General features: G+C 30.6%; 1 protein-coding gene across 1 annotated transcript in view; it reads left to right on the top strand.

Annotated features, from left to right (window-relative positions):
- The window catches only part of LOC106458959, a 48,038-nt gene that overhangs the window by 15,450 nt on the left and 13,257 nt on the right, over nt 1–19,331 (top strand). The window contains exons 5-9 of the mRNA XM_013918528.2: nt 4,051–4,119; nt 7,749–7,852; nt 10,360–10,444; nt 11,403–11,570; nt 16,249–16,335. Of these exons, the coding sequence (XP_013773982.2) occupies nt 4,051–4,119; nt 7,749–7,852; nt 10,360–10,444; nt 11,403–11,570; nt 16,249–16,335 (513 nt within the window). The remainder of the gene's footprint in view (nt 1–4,050; nt 4,120–7,748; nt 7,853–10,359; nt 10,445–11,402; nt 11,571–16,248; nt 16,336–19,331) is intronic.

Genomic DNA, 19,331 nt, shown 5'->3' on the forward strand with positions numbered 1-19,331 from the left:
TTCACATTATAGAGATTACAAGCTTATCATAAACACTATTTATATATATAGTTCTCCTCTTCTTGTCAAAAGTCCACTTAGGCCTATTCAATTACTTTAGAATTTCAGTTAACAAGTTGAACTATCTTGTTTATATTACTAGTGTACAAGTATTCTGTGTGTGATTCACTTACAATTGTGGTGCAAGTTACCATAATTCGTTTGGTCTTCTTTCTTTTGAAGATCCTCTTTTCCTTTTGTCAAAGTGTACCCAGGCTGATTCAATTACTTTAGATCCATGCTTTGATGGAATAAAATTATCCTTCTTATTTTTTTATACTGTTAGTTTCACTCTAACACATTAAACATTAGGCCTATCACATCTACGATACTTAACTTCACACAGATATATTCTTTTTTGCTATTATCTGTCTATTGTTGTCTGTCTGCTGCTTCCTGCTCATCTCGCACTATTTATATCTTTATTACATAGTCGTTTGGGCACTTTCTATATTTTCGACACTAATTAGTTATTAACAAAACCTTCTACAGTCGTCAGCTTTTAACTTTTATCATAACAAAACTTAATAATAATAAAGTATTCACTCACAAATATAAATTAATCACTAATATTTAAACCAAACAGTCTTTTCTATCATGACAGATGTAAAGAGGTTGTTTACACAGTTTGAATATGATATTTAGTTTTTCACTACTAGCAAGCTGTTGATTTGGATATATAATGATAGGTTACAGATATGATTGATTTTTGATAAGATGATTGGAATGTAAAGAAAGAATATTTTATAGGTACCCTAAGTAATATATCATTCAAAAATGTATCGTACATTTATCAAAATGCAACAATATAAATTAAGTTGAATTCTTGTAAAGAAGTCTAATAATTATCATTCATATATGTTCATTATTTGACAAAGATATATTGCATAGTGATCAGGTTGAAGCAAGTAATACACTAATTTAATGCTAACACAATAAATCATTTTCACTTAGGTCACATTAACTAGTAATTGAGACTAATTTAGTTTTAAAACTAATCCATTATTAAATATCAGTGTAGTTGAGACTAATCTTCTTTTAAAACTAATCCATTATTAAATATCAGTGTTTAGCATGCCTGGACTGTGAATCCAGGGATTCTTGATTTGTGTCCCACTGCTTGAGAAACATGCTCTGCTCTGTAGGGCCGTGAATGCATTATAAGATGATGGTCGAATTCAACTATTAAAGAAGAGTAGTTGCAAAAGTCTATCAGTTCAAAATAATGATCAGTTATGCACAGCTAACTCTGATTATCTTTGCCTGAAAAGTATGAAACAAATAATTATACATGGTTAGTGAAATTTATTTCTTATCTTCAGAAGCTCAACTAAAGATAAATGTGATTTAAATCTTACTTACAAAAAAAATGGTTAATGTTAGTTTAGATTTTAAGTATTTTTGTACTTTGAATATTGAGTTTTGGAGTTTCAAGGGAGGACCAGTACATATAAAACTAGAGGGGACTCAGTAGAATGTATACCTCCACCATGCAGCATTGATCATATTTGGCTTTCAAAAATACAAAAATGTGTCCATATGTCTGTCATTATCAACAGACGTGGACCATTTTAGGCAGGACAATTAGAGATAATATTCTACGTATGTCCACCAAGTTTCGTCAAAATCTGATCATTTTTGACTGAGTTGTAGAGTAAAAATTGTATAAAAAATTAGTCACCATGTTAACAGATAGGGATTTTTTTATTTTTGATCATCCAAAAACTAACCACTTCTAAGTTGGGTCATAGTCCAAATATATACCAACTCTTATCCAAATACATTCATCCATTTTCAAGAAATCTTGCTGACACACACACACACACACACACACACAGGTGAAAACGTAACCTCTATCCATCTTTGGTGGTGGAGGTAATTATAAAATTTTAGTCTAGACCTAGCAAACTTCCAGTAAATATATGTTAATCTCTCTAATTACTTATTTTAAATGTGTATTTTCTATACGTATACAGCCCAACACTTTAAAAAGCTTTGCCTTGTATGTTCAATTTGTCCTTGTCCATAAGTCAGTGACAAGTGGTGAATCGAAACTGTGCTTCAAGTTTATATTTAGTAACCTGTCCAGTAGTTTAAAAAGAAAGCTGTAAGGATTATTAAATATGTTAGTCCATTGTAAATACTTTGATATGGAATTTCATTGTACTTAGCCATACTTTTATTTTTGATAAGTCTCTTTGATGCCATAATTATTCTATTCCAGAGCTACTTTTGGATAATATCAGTATTATTTTCTCACATGGTTGTGTTAGTGGTACATGTACTTTTAAATACGTGAACATGTAATGAACACATGACACATAATACATGGTACATAATTATGGAAGATGAAATTGCTTGTATTAGGCTACCAGTACATGATGCTACATGTGTTTATAATGAAAGCAAGTAATCATTTATTATGCTTTACAATGCGTTGTGAAGGAATAAAACAAGTAGTTCATTTTGATCTGCTATGGACTAATGTCAGTTTTGTTTGTAGTAATTTATTTTTCCACTTGAATCATCTGTAAAGTAGACTGCATAAGTAATAGTGTGAGGTCAGTATTTGCAACATTTCTGTTATAAAGATCAGCATCTTAAATAAGTTTGTATAAGTTTTTAAGTGGTACAGTAATGTGGAATTCACAGCATATTTTTTATAATATGGCATATTTATAGATGTAATCAGAAATGACAACCAATCATACATATACTTTATATATCAATAATTGATGTGACTAGTGATGAAAGTGCTTAATAATTACAGATGAAATTAACTAGAAGATATGTTTGTATATCATGTTTTGTATTTTTTAATTTAACCATTTGTTTAAAACGTAGTAGTGTTTGTTGATTTCAAACTCCTTTGTCAGTTTGTACATGTAAGCAGATATAAACAAGCATTTTAGATTTTATATGAAACAAAAAACTGTGATCATACTGTTACTTTTTTGTGTTTATACAGTTGATTAATTTATTTTTTTAATCTCCATAAGCCCAATTATAAAATTCTATTAACCTTCAACATTATTATTAAAACAAATTAACATAAAACTACACATTTATTTCAAGAATTGAATACTGACAGTGGTAATCTATAGGAGATGATATAGAAACTGTTCAGTACCAGTATCAGAATATTTTAAAAACATTAATTTTTAGTAGTAAAGGAAACATAACTTGATTCACATTATATGTGAATTATTTGATCTGTTACAGAAAGAATTAAAGGTTTTTTTTTATCCATGTCTGTTTTCAAATGACTTTTAATTTTTCTAAGTTAAAAATATTCTCACTCTAAAAGCAAGATTTTATGTTTACAACTTTACTTGTTTTGGTCATCAGTAGGCCTATATTTAGGGGTTAATGGTTCAATCATCATTTATCCATGCATAGAAAAAAGCATTTCAAATTCATCATAGTAAATTAGTTTCATGAATTCTGAACTTGTGAAGTGAATGAAACTGAAAATTTAATGATAATTCTAAAGTATTAAATAGCATAGATTCTTTAACTTACATTTAAGGAATTTGATTGTAATTTTTTTATTAAAATTGATTTGAGTTAATGTTTGTTTCTCACAGCTGAAAATGTATGATGTAACTGGAGTGGTAAATAAAGCCAGCCCTTAACAATCATCAAAAACTAACTCAATTTTAGTTTTGTATTAATCACATGCATAGGACATTTTCAGAATACATTTTAGATCAATATTGTTTCAAACATTCTCTATCTTGTTGACAGAAGAAAGATACCAGATATATTGCTTTAATACATTTCACGGTAAAGTTAAATGTTAACTTGTCATTTCTTTCTTTCAGTGTTTGTTTAGGTTTTAGTGCTTTTCATTGGGTTTTTGACTGCTTTAAAAGTAGAACTAATAAGATTCTGTATATATACAATTAGAAAAGGAAGTAATCAAAGAAATACATGATTTAAAATTTCTAAGAATACTTAAAACATTTTGAATAAATACATGCAATTCAACCTATATTATTTCTTTAACAGGCAGAAGAAATAATTGAATTATTGAGAGAAGGCATTCGACAAGGTCGAACAAATCATCTTGTTTCCATGGTAAGATTCTTTATTTTCTGTTCAAATAGCCTAAGCCTCACAGTTATAAATACAACTATTTCACAAAATCAGTAGTGTTTAAACTGTATGTTGTAGATCAGTGTTTCCCAAAGTGTGGTATGCTTACCTCTGGTGGTACATGAGATGATTTTAGGTGGTACAAAGATGACTTTTTTATTTTAATAATTATATATTTATTTTAATGTCTATTAGAAAAAATAAATTTGAACACGGTTTCTACGTTATCTGCCAACAATTAAACATTGGCTATTATTCAGAGGGCATGCGCATCATCTGGTCTGCTCATTGGCTAGCCACAATTCAGAGAGCATGTGCAATGACATACCAAAAAACATATTTGTTAGTTAGTGTTAGATGAAGATTCTCATTTTATGATTGTGTGTCTGTGCTCTGTTTTATTATTTTTTCTTTTGAACTTATCATGGATCAGTGGTTAAAAATGGGATTTTTAAAGCGTAAAGGTGAAGATTGTGATGGAATTGTGAGTACGAAAATGCAAAAAAGTGGTGATAGCTATGAGGACCAAATTAATGAATCACCTTGAAATAAATATATGGTAAGTGATACTGGTTTTCCATTTATTCTAGTGTTATGAAATTTCCTTTTAAAATAAATTTATTTAAATAAAAAAAGTGAGTCGATTTGAAGAACAATATTAAGTAAAATGGAAATAATAGTGCAGGTGGTATGCAGATATGGCAAAAATATCGTGAAGGTGGTATGCGAATGACTGGAGTTTGGGAAGCACTGTTGTAAATTATATCAGATTGAGAAAAATAACTCTTTAAATAACATTTGTTCAGCCAATCATTTCAAAATTTCCTCTAAGGACACTGAAAAATTATATGGTTTGTTCATTCATTGTTGAGTATAGAAACAATGAAAATTTGTTGTAAATTGGTTGTTTTAATGTAGTAAACCAACAATACAGATTCTTTAATAAGTCTTTCTCTATTTTATAGTTAATATAGTTGGAAATGTCTTGCAAATGAAAATAGTCATAGAAGTTGCATAGTTTTTACATTTTACAATTTTCTAAAATAGTATTACAAATCTGGTTTAAATGAAGATTAACTAAAAATAATATTCAGGATACTTTTTTTATAAATCTTTATTTTTTATTTATAAAAAACAAATGTGTTGGCAATGGTACTCAACCCCATCAAACTTTCCAAGATAATTTGTTTTAAGTAGATAAGGAAGTGCAGAGTTGCTCAGGCAGAACAGAATGGAATATTATGCTGTAGCTGTTTTGATAACACATTGAAGTAATGAATACTTGTAGGTGTGTTTATATTATGTGAAACATTGTTTTCCAGCTTTTTATGATGTATATGATGCAGAAGCAATAGAGTGGTTTCACTCATGTAATGATAATTGTAACAACTGGAAGAAAAAAGCTGTTTGGAAATGTCTATCTGTACTTTGTTTTTCACCTAGGTTTTTGAATTGATATCTAGATCAATATTTTAATCCAATTACTACATTTAGAGTATTCATGATGTTAGAAAAACATGTAGGTTCAATAAGTCTTGATAGAAGTGAATAAAACATCCTAAATCAGAGCAATACTAAACTTTCAAATAGAATTCCTCTTATTATTACCTGTCAGTTTAAACTCAGAAATGTTTCACGAATTTTTTAAAATAATTTTCATCTACAACTAAATGATTGCCTTAAACAGATATTTCCTGAAGCTCCCGTTGTCTCCTTTCGAAAAAGCAGAACTCTAAAAGATATCCTTGTTCACACAAAAGTGAATTACACCCCACCCAAAAATGTTTGTCGTCCATGCAATAAAGCCTGTTGTCAAACCATCAAGTTCATAAAAACCACTGACTCATTTTCTGACAAGCACAATCAAAGAAACTTTAAAATATTTAAAGAAATCACTTATGAAACAACAAACTCCATTTACCTTATACAGTGAAAAAAATGCAATTACCAATATGTGGAACATACACAAACAACTCTTAGAGAATGTTTCAATAACCATAAATCTTTTATTAACACCAAAAAAGATCTCCCTGTTGCTTAACACTTTAATCAACCCAATCATTCCATTAACGATGTTACTCTCATTGGCATTGAAACAGGATTCAAAACTAAGATAGATAGAGAAATAAAAGAAGCTTATTGGATTGCTAATCTAAACACTGTTCAACCTTTCGGAATTAATCTAGATCCTGGAATCGGTGATCTCTGTTCATTGGTTTCATCTCTGTCAGAAAAATAATTTTTATTCTTTGCTTATTTTTTTCATGTAATGTAAACACTGAATTTCCTAAAACTTACTATTTATTTAAGATAATATTTCATACCTGTTTTTATAAATTGATTAGCATAACATATCATTTTCAATCAGTCTCCAGGTGTCACCTTTATTTTACTTAAACACTTAAGTATAGTTTTAAATATACATATATTTATCCATTTCTAAAGTAAAATATCTCTAACGTATTTTCACATACACTATCGCCATCAGCTACACTGTACTGGAAATGAGATTCTTGCAACAGTACATAGAGAAATAGACTAAATATTTCCTGGAAAACCAGATGACCTTCATGTTGTCACTAAAATCCCTTTATATGTATCACTCATTAGATTACACCACCATTCGCAGTTTGCCCCTGAAGAAGAAAGGTCCACCTTTCGAAACTCTCGGTTATAGGGTTTTTCTACATTTTGAGTATTATGTAAAAGTTTTTATTCTCCTTTTTTTTTAGACTAATTGATTTTTTTTTCATGTTTGTATAAGTGAGGATTATATAGCAAAACACAAGAAATTCATAACCTTTATTATAGTACATGTAATTCACTGACTTCTTAATTCTAGTACCTGTTAATATTCTATACTTGCTTTTTGAAACACAGTATAAACCAATTTCATTTAATTAAAAAAATGACAAAAATATGATTGATGCCTACCAATGCTAATTTTGCAAAACTAAATGGAAAGGAAAAACTGAAAGTAAAGATCTGAATGTAGTATTCAGATGCATTGAGCAAATGATTTGATGTCCAAGTTCATTAGATGTGTTTGTAGTTACTGTAATACATGATAATATGTGTAATAAATGAATTAATTAGACATTTGCAAGTACAATAACAAATGGTAATAAATTAACGAGGAACAAACTGAAAATTTAGGATAAGAGCATTAGTTACTGTTCTATTTGAATCTGAGCTTGGGTACAAAATTCTTAACTCAAGTTTGCATTGGAATTGCTCATTATATATGATATTGTATATTTACAGTTATGAAATAATTAGTCTTGTGATTGCAAGAATGAATTTTTTTGTTCCAGGTGATAATCGTAGTAATATATATTGAATAGTTTTACTTTCTTCCTAAAAATTAACTAAACATACATATGTGCACAAAACATTTGAATGTGAAATTCAAAGACAGCCTGTTATAGTACTCCATATATATGAGCATTAAATACCACAAGGTAAGAACATTTTTTTCATCCACTTATTTTAATTATGTTTAGTGTACAGTACCACTGTACTCTGTTTTGCTCATTCAAGCTAAAACTCCTAAGTGACAAACTATTAAATGTTGATTCTCATTTTAAACTAGGTTATTCTTCTTCTTGTAGGAAAATGTTCCCAAACAATTTGCTGATCTTCAAACATCTGTTGAAGAGAGCCCATTTTTTCAGCCATTTTTATCCATTCCAAAAGTAATTTCTTCGTCAGAAAAGTAAGCAAAATACTCTTCAGTTTGAACTCTGAAACATTAATGCTGTAAAATTTGCACCTAAATATATCAACATTTTTGTGTGTTAGGTCTTTGTAAATGTATATTAATTTTTTTTTCTATACTTAAATAACAAAATGTCTATATGTTTAATTTATCAAATATAAACAGTTAAGATTTGAATTTGAACAGTGGGCTTCACACTAGCATGTGTTAGAATAATTAGGTTTTGTTACTTGGCATTAAATGTATTTTGTCATCTCTGTGTATTTTTCAAACATTACTTCATATAATAATATCTTTCTCCTGTGTTTTTTATTAGTAAAAGAGACAAATAAGGCTGGTAGTTTTGTATCAGTTTAAAATACTGAAGGCTCTTATATTCAAACCCTATACACAGCCTTTTTTTCTTTATTCAGTATGTTAATCAAGAACCTTTTCTATGGTGCGAAGTAGATTAGTTCATCAGTGCAATGTGATTATTTACTTTTATGTTTTAAGCTAAAAAAACAAGAGAGAAATTTTCAGCTTTCTTTTTTTTTCTTTATCATATTAATCAGAAACTTCTTTGGTGGGTAGTAAAGTGGTTCACAAATGCAGTGTGATTACATTTATTTTTTAAGCTAACAAACAAGGAGAAATTTTCAGTTAACATGCCTAACTATGCGCTAATTTTGTCTGTATTTTGTCATCTACTTAAAGCCTTAAGTGACAAAGCACTTTAACTGATTTTAGGTCATGTAAGTCCATGTAGAGAAAGATAGAAATATTAAAGTGTCAAAGGGTTGTTTCAACCTTGTATCTGTATAAATGCTTCTGTTTCTCTTACAAGGCAGTCCAGCATTATTTCATATAAGACTATACATGTAATTAAGTAAGATCTGAATTCTCTACCACTGTACTGTAATTAATAAGCCTATAATTTTTAATTTCAGTTTAGGTTAGGTCAGAATTATGTCATCGTCATTGTGTCTGATGGTAAGTGGCATTACAAACAGAGCATTGCATCAGATCTCTTTCTTTGATACTCTGCATAATCTTCACCATAGTAATTTTTAATCAGCCCTTGTTTGTATCCAATCCTTAGTCCTCTGTCTTCTTTGGGACTTTTTTTTTGTATAATTATGATTATCCTTTTCAGCATGTTATCTTTTTTCCTAAAGATGTTCCCGTAATATCTAATCTCGTGCCAATCTATAGCTCTGCACTGCCTGTAGAAAATTTTCTAAATTTGCCTGTACCACAATATTGTATTCATTTATCGAAAATTAGGTAGTTTAGTTATTCTCTTTTCAACTAACTCTATATTAACAGTGGGAGGGGGTGTTATGGACAAGTTGGACATGAAAGGCCTATGCTTAATACATTAAACTATTTACAAGTGATGCTTGGAGACGACTTGAATGGGTAATGAAGAAGAACTTTAATATAAGTTTAACATAACAGCAAATGTACATTGTTTTGCCAGGGTTTTGTCATCATCATTTACAAGTGTATTTTTCACAGGTTATTGGTGTAAAATACTTAAGAGTATACATCTTAGAGGTTGTTAGCTATCTATCTATCTTCACTATATTTGCAAGATAGTGAAAAATATTATTAAGAAATACATTTACCTTATGTTTTTTAATTTCTTAGATTAGTTTTTGCCTTTATCGTATTTGAAATTATGCTTCAGGGCTAGATCCAAGCCAGTTTTGACACCACAGAAATGGAATTGACTCTTTGCAAAAATATAAAGTTCAGAAGTTTCACAAAATTAGTCTAATTTTCACAAAAATATTGTTTTTGTTAAACTTTACAGTTATTAATTAGATAAAAAATGGAATATATTGAAAAATAGTAAATAGATAGGAAGATATATTATAAAGTTATACGTAGGTAAAAAGTCAACTGATATAAATCTTTTTTTTCACAAATTGCTTTGAAATAAGGCTATATTGCACTTTTTTTTACTAACAAAACATAATTATTGAATTTTTTCTGTACAAAAGATAACTAGTGCAAAAAATACCTTTCATATTTTGTCATTTCTTATATGTGTATCCAACTTTATTAGTTCCAATGTTAACTTTGTGAAGAGCTTTTTATATTAACCAGTAGAGCAGTAATGGTCAATAGTTTATCAGAACAGTTTATAATTGTATAAAAGTGTCATCTGGTTAACCTGTTACTTTGTTTTATCCTAAGCAGTAAATTAGTTGATATTCAAAACTAAATTGTTATAATTATGTAGCTGAAATAGTCTAGTAGTCTTGTGGAATTGTTTGTAATTTGACCATTTAGATGAATCATTGAATATTTGATTTAGATTTTGGGGGCTAATGGTTGTGGAGGTTTCAAATAAAATTCACCTTTTAACTTTTGTTAAAATAGAGATTTATATAACTTTGCAATGTTATTGTACAAAATGATCAGAACAGTAAACTGTGGTCGTTGGTGAAATAGTTTGAGTGGCAGGTGTAGAAAGGTCTTGTTAAATGTGTTATGTTGTATTACTATATTTACAGAGAGGCCCTAAAGTCTGAAGCCCACATGGTTATAAAGTCACAACTGTTACCAGCATTTCAGGCACTTGGCTCTTTTATAGAAAGTGTAAGTTTTATTGATGCTTAGCATGTGTGTGTATTTTTTCACATGTATGTTCACTTAAGACTTTTGAAAACATATTTAGTGAAATAATAATGGAACAGTATACTACTGAGTTAATTCCACTTTATAAGAACAATATTCTTTCAAACATTTCATTGGAAGTACTTACTCCATTGCTGATTGTACTCTGTGCTCATTCTGGTGGTCATGATTACATACAGTTGCAAGAACTAATAATTTCCATTGCAACAAGTTTTTGTCAAAGACAGGAGTTAGCCTTAGACCATACATCTTGATAAACTTTCCATAAGTCCTCCACCATACAAGGACATCATTCTTCAAGACCACACTTAAATAGACCAAACCAGGACACAAAAGTCTATTAGAACTGCATTGAAGGATTTGACACGATCGTGTATGACCAAATGAGATTACTATGGTTCCCGCTTTTTTTTTGCCATTTTTCAAATGAGACAGCTATTGATCTTGAGGTGTGGCAAGAAGCCTGTGAATGTTCGGTTTGTGAGCCATTGTCAAATTAAAATCCTTCTTTATTATTTTGTAAATCTCTACACTATGGCATCATGTGTTTATTCCTTATGTGGAATTTTTTTCATTAACTTTCTTATAAGCTGTGGTTTAGCTACATAGTTTCAAAGCCACTAAACATGTTGTTTTACGATTTCATGGTAGAATCCTTTGTAATGTGATATCATACTCACTCATATTTTAATAACATTCAAAAAGTTTGTTTAGCAACATTTTTTTTATTTGCCTACTGCTCTCTGTTTCATGATTAATTTTGAAATACTTTCATACAGCACATACTTTACTTTCTTATTGGTGGATTTTATTCATCAGAATTTCTGGAAATAAATAATTATATTTTTTTTTGTGAGGTATCTGGCTTGGAAATTCTTAACAGGCTGTAATCATGTGAACATACCTTTATTCATTGTAGGAATATATGGCTGCCTTGCGCCCCAATATTTCTGTCTCAAGCCTTCCAGATGGAGAAAAATTCTATCAAGAGTGCCTTAAATTCCATATTTCTTGTGATATGAGTCCTGAAGAAGTACATAAGATAGGGCTTCAAGAGGTGGAACGAATCTCTAAGGATTTGGATGAGGTAAAAAAGCAAGTATATGTGTGCATATAGTACTAGTTAGGTAACTTTAGAAACTACTTTATTATTGGTTTATAAATGTGTAATGATTTCCCATTATTTTTTGCTTTATCGTGTGGATTTAGTTTGAAAAATCTGTAAATAAATTATTATTTTTTTTTAGTATTATTATTATTACTTATTCCATTTGTAAAGTTTACCCTCTTCAGTCTCATGGTGTATCAACTAGAAACTAATCCATTGTATTCACAATAATTATCTGTCACTACAAGTACATCTGTAAACATTTTGTAGTTCCAGTATGAATATTTAAGGATGTAAGAAAGATATAAAACTAGTACTTGTGAACTTGGCATAAACTATTCATATTTTAATGTGTAAATATAAATTGTACTTATATGAAGAATGAAATGTAAAAAAATTTCGATACGGGATATTACTTCTTCACAGTTATAGCTATTCTTGTTCAGTGCTGCTCTCTATATATAAAAAGTGCTTTGCATGCCACAAGCCTTGAGTTTCCATGTACTCTATGATCAATGTGGTTGCATGTAATTCATCATGTGAAACCCTCCTGATGCATGCAACTCCCTCTATTCGAACTATCACACATTCTCATTTGGCAGTGCTTGTGTCAAGACGTTTTTCATTGTGCTCTTCAATCGATTTTTTAAATTTAATGAACTTTTTGAAAATTTGTTCAGTGTTGATTGAACTTTTGTAATTTATTCTGAAGTGGAATTGTTATTCTCCTTTTTCAAACATTCACAAATGTAAGGATACCCTGCTTTTTTTTCCAAGTTTTTTATTTCTTTATTCTAACAATGTTGTGTTTTTTATCTTTAACAATAAATTCTGAAATCCAAGTTAACACTTTGGAGGTAATACCATCTACCAGCACACTTACACATGCTGCAGGTGGGGTGGATGGAATTCAACTGTGGAATTATTGGCTGTCATTTGATGTTATATGAATCAAATTTCTTCTCTTAATATACCCCCCAGTGGCACAGCAGTATGTCTGCAGACTTATACTGCTAGAAACCAGGTTTCGATACCCGTGATGGGCAGAGCACAGGTAGCCCTTTGTGTAACAATAACAAGCAACTTCTCCTGATATTGCCCAGTTTCCTCCTGAATGTGTCGAACACATTCAGGATGACGAGGAATTTGACAGTCTTTTTCCTCCACTTGATTTTGCCATGTCTTTCTATGCCCCTACTGCAGAATCACCTAGGCCTAATAGTGTATTTTTTGGACATGATTTCTCAGACGTGTTCTGTTCTATCACTTTCCCAGATTACTTATCCTCTCCCTTTCTTGTTACATGATACCCCCTCCTTTCAGTATTTTGTGTTTCCACCTTCCCCAGATATTACGGTTTATGCAGAGCATTTTGTGTCTCAGATGAGTGAGAGTGCTAGCATGCCTAATCCTCCACTGGTTTTGGATCAGTTTGCTTTAGCCTACCATCAGGCTTAATGTCCAGATCTTGATTCTCAACAGTTAGAATCATTTTTGCCCTTGTTGGAGGGGTGAACCCTGGTCATCCTGTTCGTTTATCCCATGCCCAGTTTTCTCTCCTTTGTCTTACCCTATCAACTCCTATGGTACTTGTCCACCATCCACCTCCTTTCTGAGGCACTTCACTGAGGTCCTGAAGGTTTTTCGAGAGATACCGTCTCCCTGATTACTTCCACATTGGCACATTTGTCTTCCTCGGCCCTTTCCTTACACACATAGTTTCTCTGTTGTTGGGATCTTCTGGGGAGAGATGCTGTATTGTTCCAAGTTCGTTTACCACCTACGTACCTTCAGTACTTACGTATGGCCCCCTTTCTCCAATGGTCTGTTTTCAGGGACATTCCTGACACTTTAGAATCCTGTGTGGAATCTGCGAGACAGCAAACACTCCACTCATCTTTGGTTGATTGCTTGTCTGATTCTGAGCCTAAACAATCCCTTATTACTGTTTCCCATTCAGCTTTTTCCCAGCCTTTACCAGTTCATACCTGTAGGGGTTTTTCCACTCATCATCTTATTCAACAAAGATGGATACGTTGCCAACAGTGCTAGTGACTACCCTATGGGTTCCGGTCCAGTGGGGGCTTGATTGACTGATTTTGTTTACCTATGGTATGATTTCACCACAGATTTTTGGATTGTTTCAGTATTATCCGAGGGACTTTTTATCCACTTCCTTTTCTCTTCTCTGTTATCTCGGGTACCCATATCTTTTCAGTGTCGATAATTGATAGTATTGCCTGAACTAACTGCTTTTGGTCCCGTCTGACACATGTACTGATTGGTTGAATTGAGAGAAAGAAGGAAAACAAAATGGCACAAAATTAGTAATGTGTTGTGAACTTCATTTCTGAAAAAACATGAAGTGCTGAATCCACCATTAAAATCCTAGAAACAAGAACGTGAAAATAGTTCCAGACTTCCAAGAGTCCAGAACTGTTTTAGATTCGAGTTATATTTAGCACAGCTTTATGCACAAATAAAATGGGAGAAGATATTAGGCACCTCAATTAAATATTTAGTCACCATTTTGATCTGGTGCCCAGGGTTTGTTGATGTCTGATGTAGCCTATGGGTTGTTGGCAAGCAATATTACCAGTTACAGTTAAGGAAAACTCGTATAAAGAAAATATGCAGTAATTTGTAGATAACAAAAAGATTTGGAAAAAGTAAGATTTTCTTATCTATGAACTTTTGTAGAAATATTTAAACTTGTGCTAGTTAGTAACTGGATACCATCAAATTTACCTAGTAATCTAAATGTTAATGCACTGGGTATCTGAGTAACATAATAAGAAAATGGAAAGTTGGTCAAGCAACAAACAAAATGCTAGAACAGAAAAGAATTGGGACTAGAGATAATGTTGAATATGTGCAGCTTAACAGAATTGGCTTATTAGTTTTTGGAGATATTAATTATTATGGAGATTATGTATCACTAGTGTAGTCAAGTATGGGCGATGTGCATTTTCCATTGTATCTAAATGCAAGGGCCATAGAAGAATAAAAAACTTTTATAAAATGTTTTACTTAGTAGAAATTTGTATTTAATGTAATATGCAACATTATGTAAGAACAAAATAAAAAATTTGATGCTTGAGTGGTGTAATACTGTAATGCATTATCACTTTCAGTAATTAACGTTATACATTGCGATTACATTTGTCATGAATGTTTTATCAGCATGTATGAAGTGTTCTGTATGCATAACTAGAATTTACAAATTAGCTATACGGAAGTATGATCTGGCTGTCTTGTGAATGAACAATTCATTCTTAAACCTGAATATATTTTCAGTAACATTACTGAAAGATAAATATTTATATATAGTAACTTTAATACAAAGATTTCAATACGTTATATGCACATAAACTTGACACTCATAGTTTCAAGGCTTGTGCAAAAATATTGCAATATACTCTCAATGATTATTTTAACCTGCACTTGTTTTATAGACATAGGAAATATGAGTTTACTGCAGTGTATGGTTAGCAACTGATGTTTTATAGACATAGAAAATATGAGTTTACTGCAGTGTATGGTTAGCAACTGATGTTTTATAGACATAGAAAATATGAGTTTACTGCAGTGTATGGTTAGCAACTGATGTTTTATAGACATAGGAAATATGAGTTTACTGCAGTGTATGGTTAGCAACTGAAAGGTTTGTGGAGGTATGCACATCAGAAAATATTGCTATAATAAATATTTGACATATGAGAAGCACATTTTTTAAAGAATGTTCCATTTTACAACAGTAGACATGTTCTTTTCACGTATTAAAAGTCTGAACATAATAATTGCAAAGGTTATAATCTGTAGTTTTGTTTGTGCTGCAATAATTTCTGTGATTTACTTAAAATTAATGTAATTGGTATCCATTATCATAAAGGTATCTATAGAATGCTTTGTTGTGTAAGATTGGATAAAATATCAATAATTTGAGAATGGTGTGATTGATCACATTGAAACTTTGCAAGATTATGTTAAAGGAAACTCTGACTTTTAACGTACATAGTTTTTTTGTCTTTATTAAACAATATGTGAATAAGGTTTTAGAATTTCACATATTATTAAAGTTTAATAATACATTTCAAGAACTGATCAAATAGTCATGGCATAACATTTTCATCATGGAAAGGTCTGACAAAGTCATGGAATCTCATTCAACCCAGATAGGTATGTATTTTGGAGGTTCTAGAGGTTATGAAAATGCAATATGCAAACTGTATGAAAGGTAAAACTATTTTTCACTTTTCACATGAACATCATCTTGTATTCTGACTTGCGAGAGTCCGAGTCAGATTAAGATCATCAGTTCACACACACATATCTTGAGTAAAAATACGTTTGTAATACATCTGATTTTTTTTGTACATAACAATCTTGTACATTTTACTGAAAGCTTGCCATGTTTTGTTTAGATTCATATAGTTAATTTGGAATTATAGTCAACATTTCTTTTTCTCCAATACAGGGTTGAACCAACCCCATGTGGATTTGGTGAATTTTATGGTGAAAATTAATCTAATGATTAAATTACTGATGATAATTTTGTGTTTTAAGGTAGGTTTTGTGGAAAAGTGGTAGTTAAAATGAAATATTAAAAATGAAAGAAAGTTTTTACAGTTTAACTAGTTGGGCTGATTTTTTTCAGGTTGTTGAGACACTTGCATCAAATGTCACTACATCTGAATTCTTGAGAAAAATAAGAACTGATCCACAGTTTTTCTACAAGACATCGGTAAATTTTCCTCTTTCAATATGTATAAATCAAAGTGTTTTGTTTCTTAGCTTAAAAGTTTTTTATTTGTCTTAATAAAGATATCATTCACATTTATTGAACAGTGCATGACTAGTGTCATGTTTTTGAGAAGAGAGAAAATTTATAAGTGATGTTATAGACTATTCAGTCTTTTCTAACCAGGCTTTTGTATGTTGCGAGACAAATTGATGCATGGTTTAGTAAAATATTGTTCATGTTGGACATTATGAGATGCTACCCAATAGTTTCAAGCATCTTTCTGGGGTCAGAAGATTTTATTTAACTAATCGAATATCTGGATTTTAGTTAATAGTGAGATTAAACATGAACCATGTAAAAAAGAAAAATTACAATAACTGATAATATGGTAGTTGAGTTGTAATTTGTACATTTAACTTGTACAGTACAAATGTCTGTTTTGCCAATAAGAAAAAAAAACTGTAAAAAAAATATCTGTAAACGAGGTGCTTGTTTTTCTGTTAAGAAGGGCAAAAATTGAGAGAATTTAATAATGAGAAATTTTTGATGTTTTAAATTTTTTTTCAGTCAGTCAAACAGGAGAAAACCTTTTTCTTTGCTTGTACAGCCTTCTTGGTAGCTTTGTGAAAAAAAGCGAGACAAACTATTAAAAATTTTATTAAACCCATTATTTATCCTAAATCATCTGTCTGTTCCTTCTTTAGGGTAAATCACAGGAATAAATTCTGATTTTCTACATTTTTTCATGCCACATATACTGTAGTGTTACTGTTCTTACATTTGTTTTTTTGAAGAGAAAATATGCAAAATAAACAAATAAAGCTAGATCCTTTGTTATGTTGTTATAAGTCTGTTCACATTCATCAATCATAAGCAATGTCTCTCATATAGAAAAATTAGTTCCTGAAATGTGGTTGGTAACATATAAATCAAAAATTTCCATTGATTATAAATGGTCTTTTTTTTACCTTTTTTATTGTATTTAGATACTTACATGGTGATTATGTACAGTATCAAAATTAATTATGTAAATGCACAGTTGATACCTATACAAAAGTAAAGTGAATGAATTGTATGATGCATTAATATTTTTTATTTATTTCAAACAGGGCATTACACCTTGTTTTATGTTGTCTTAAGCTTATCACTGTATGATTGTGAAACATTGTTCTAAATGTCCTGTATTGCTCTTCACAATTCAACCAAGTTGTTTGGTTGCCATTTCAACTTGTCAGTTTGCATATAAGTTCAAAAAGACTTAATAAAATTCATATCAGGACTTTGCACAGGCCAAGCCATGGTTGTGTGTATGTCCCTTCATCCTTTTTTTTATCCCTTCAGGTGTTGTTTCATCATATTTGCTACTTGCTTTCAGTGTCTTGCTGGAAGATGAATCCTTGACCTTCAAGACTTGTTCCTGATTGAATGACATTGTGGATAAGAATTTACTTATGCATTTCAACTGCCAAGGTGCTGTTAGTTTTTTACAGACTTCCAACAGCATTGGCTGAGATGCCAACCATGCTTGTACTGGTCCCCCAGCTTACTTTACTGTAGATGCTGTTTATTAGTCATTGGTAACATTGTATTCTTTTCCATTGAAGAAATTATCATTGACTATTGACAAATAATTGAATTTGCACTCACCTGTAAAGAGCACTTTTCTCCAACTTTACTCATCCAGCTCTTTGAAGTCTGATGCTTATTTCAGCCTTTTAGTTTGGTTATCTCTCGTAAGCGCTGTTTTTTGTATAGTTACACATGTATTTATTGCTTGTAGCTTCTTGTTTTGGAGGTAACATTCACTTGCATATATAGAGTACTTAATATGTCATTCTTAACATTTTGGGTTTTCTACCTTAACAGCTTCTAATGTAAACTGTTCTAGTGTCACATATTAATTTAAGAGTTTCCATACAATTCTTAGGGAAACATAAAATTGTTCCTTAATATGTCACATTGAATATCTTTCACCATCCAAAATTGGTTTATACTTGTTGTCACATGTCAATACTATCCTGAGAGCCATGAGTGCGTGCACCAAACTACTACTGGGAATAGTATAACTGCCTGTACTTTTATATGCATTATTATTGTGTGGCACTGTCAGATTGGTTGAATAACACCCACTTACAGTTATATGTAACTTTATTCTGTGCAGTTTATTTTCTTACAGTAAAAAGGGAGCATTTCCATAATATTTGAATTTTTTTGCCCATTTTATTCACTGTTTCCATAATTGTTTATAATACTGTTTTTATCTGTGAATGTAATATACCATGTTGATTATTACCCCCATTTTCTTGTTATTAAATAATAAAGTTGCTTTTATTTATGTGAAATGAATAGTTCAATTTTTAATTTTTTTTAAAGCTATGAATTTATGATCTCTTTAATAATACAAAAAAAAATACTGTAGTAAAAGTACAAAGTAAAAATTTAGGCCTTGAAATTGTTCTGGCTTAAGCAGGTTTACACTTGTATTTATCATGCAAAACATAAACATTTTTAAAGATTTTCATATTGAAAATATTTTTTTGTATTTGACGAGCCTTCATATTGAATTATGTTTGAAAATTCATACAAGCATGAACTCACATTTTATTCCAATTTTCTTGCTTTTGTTAGTGAAATGAGTAATAAATTACATATGTTTTTTGATGTAAGATTCATGGACAACTACTCTTATACAAAAACCTTTAAAAAATAAAAACTAATTGGGGAATAAATTGGAGTTGTAAGAATTCACAAATTACTTGATTTTAGGATTTGTATTGTTGAAGCAACACAGATGGATTAACTATATTTAATGTGGAAGTACACAACTTTGATATGTACATGTAATAGTGCAACAATATTTTTAACTGTGAATGTAACCAAATACTGAAATAAAACAAAGTAGAAATAAATAATTGAGAGGGAGCATAAAACATAGTATCTGATGTATGTGTGTGCTTATCTGTGTGTGTGTGTGTGTGTGTCTCTCTCTCTCTATA

The sequence above is a fragment of the Limulus polyphemus genome, unplaced genomic scaffold (assembly GCF_000517525.1).
Source record: "Limulus polyphemus unplaced genomic scaffold, Limulus_polyphemus-2.1.2 Scaffold538, whole genome shotgun sequence".
In the NCBI taxonomy this organism is placed as follows: Eukaryota; Metazoa; Arthropoda; class Merostomata; order Xiphosura; family Limulidae; genus Limulus; species Limulus polyphemus.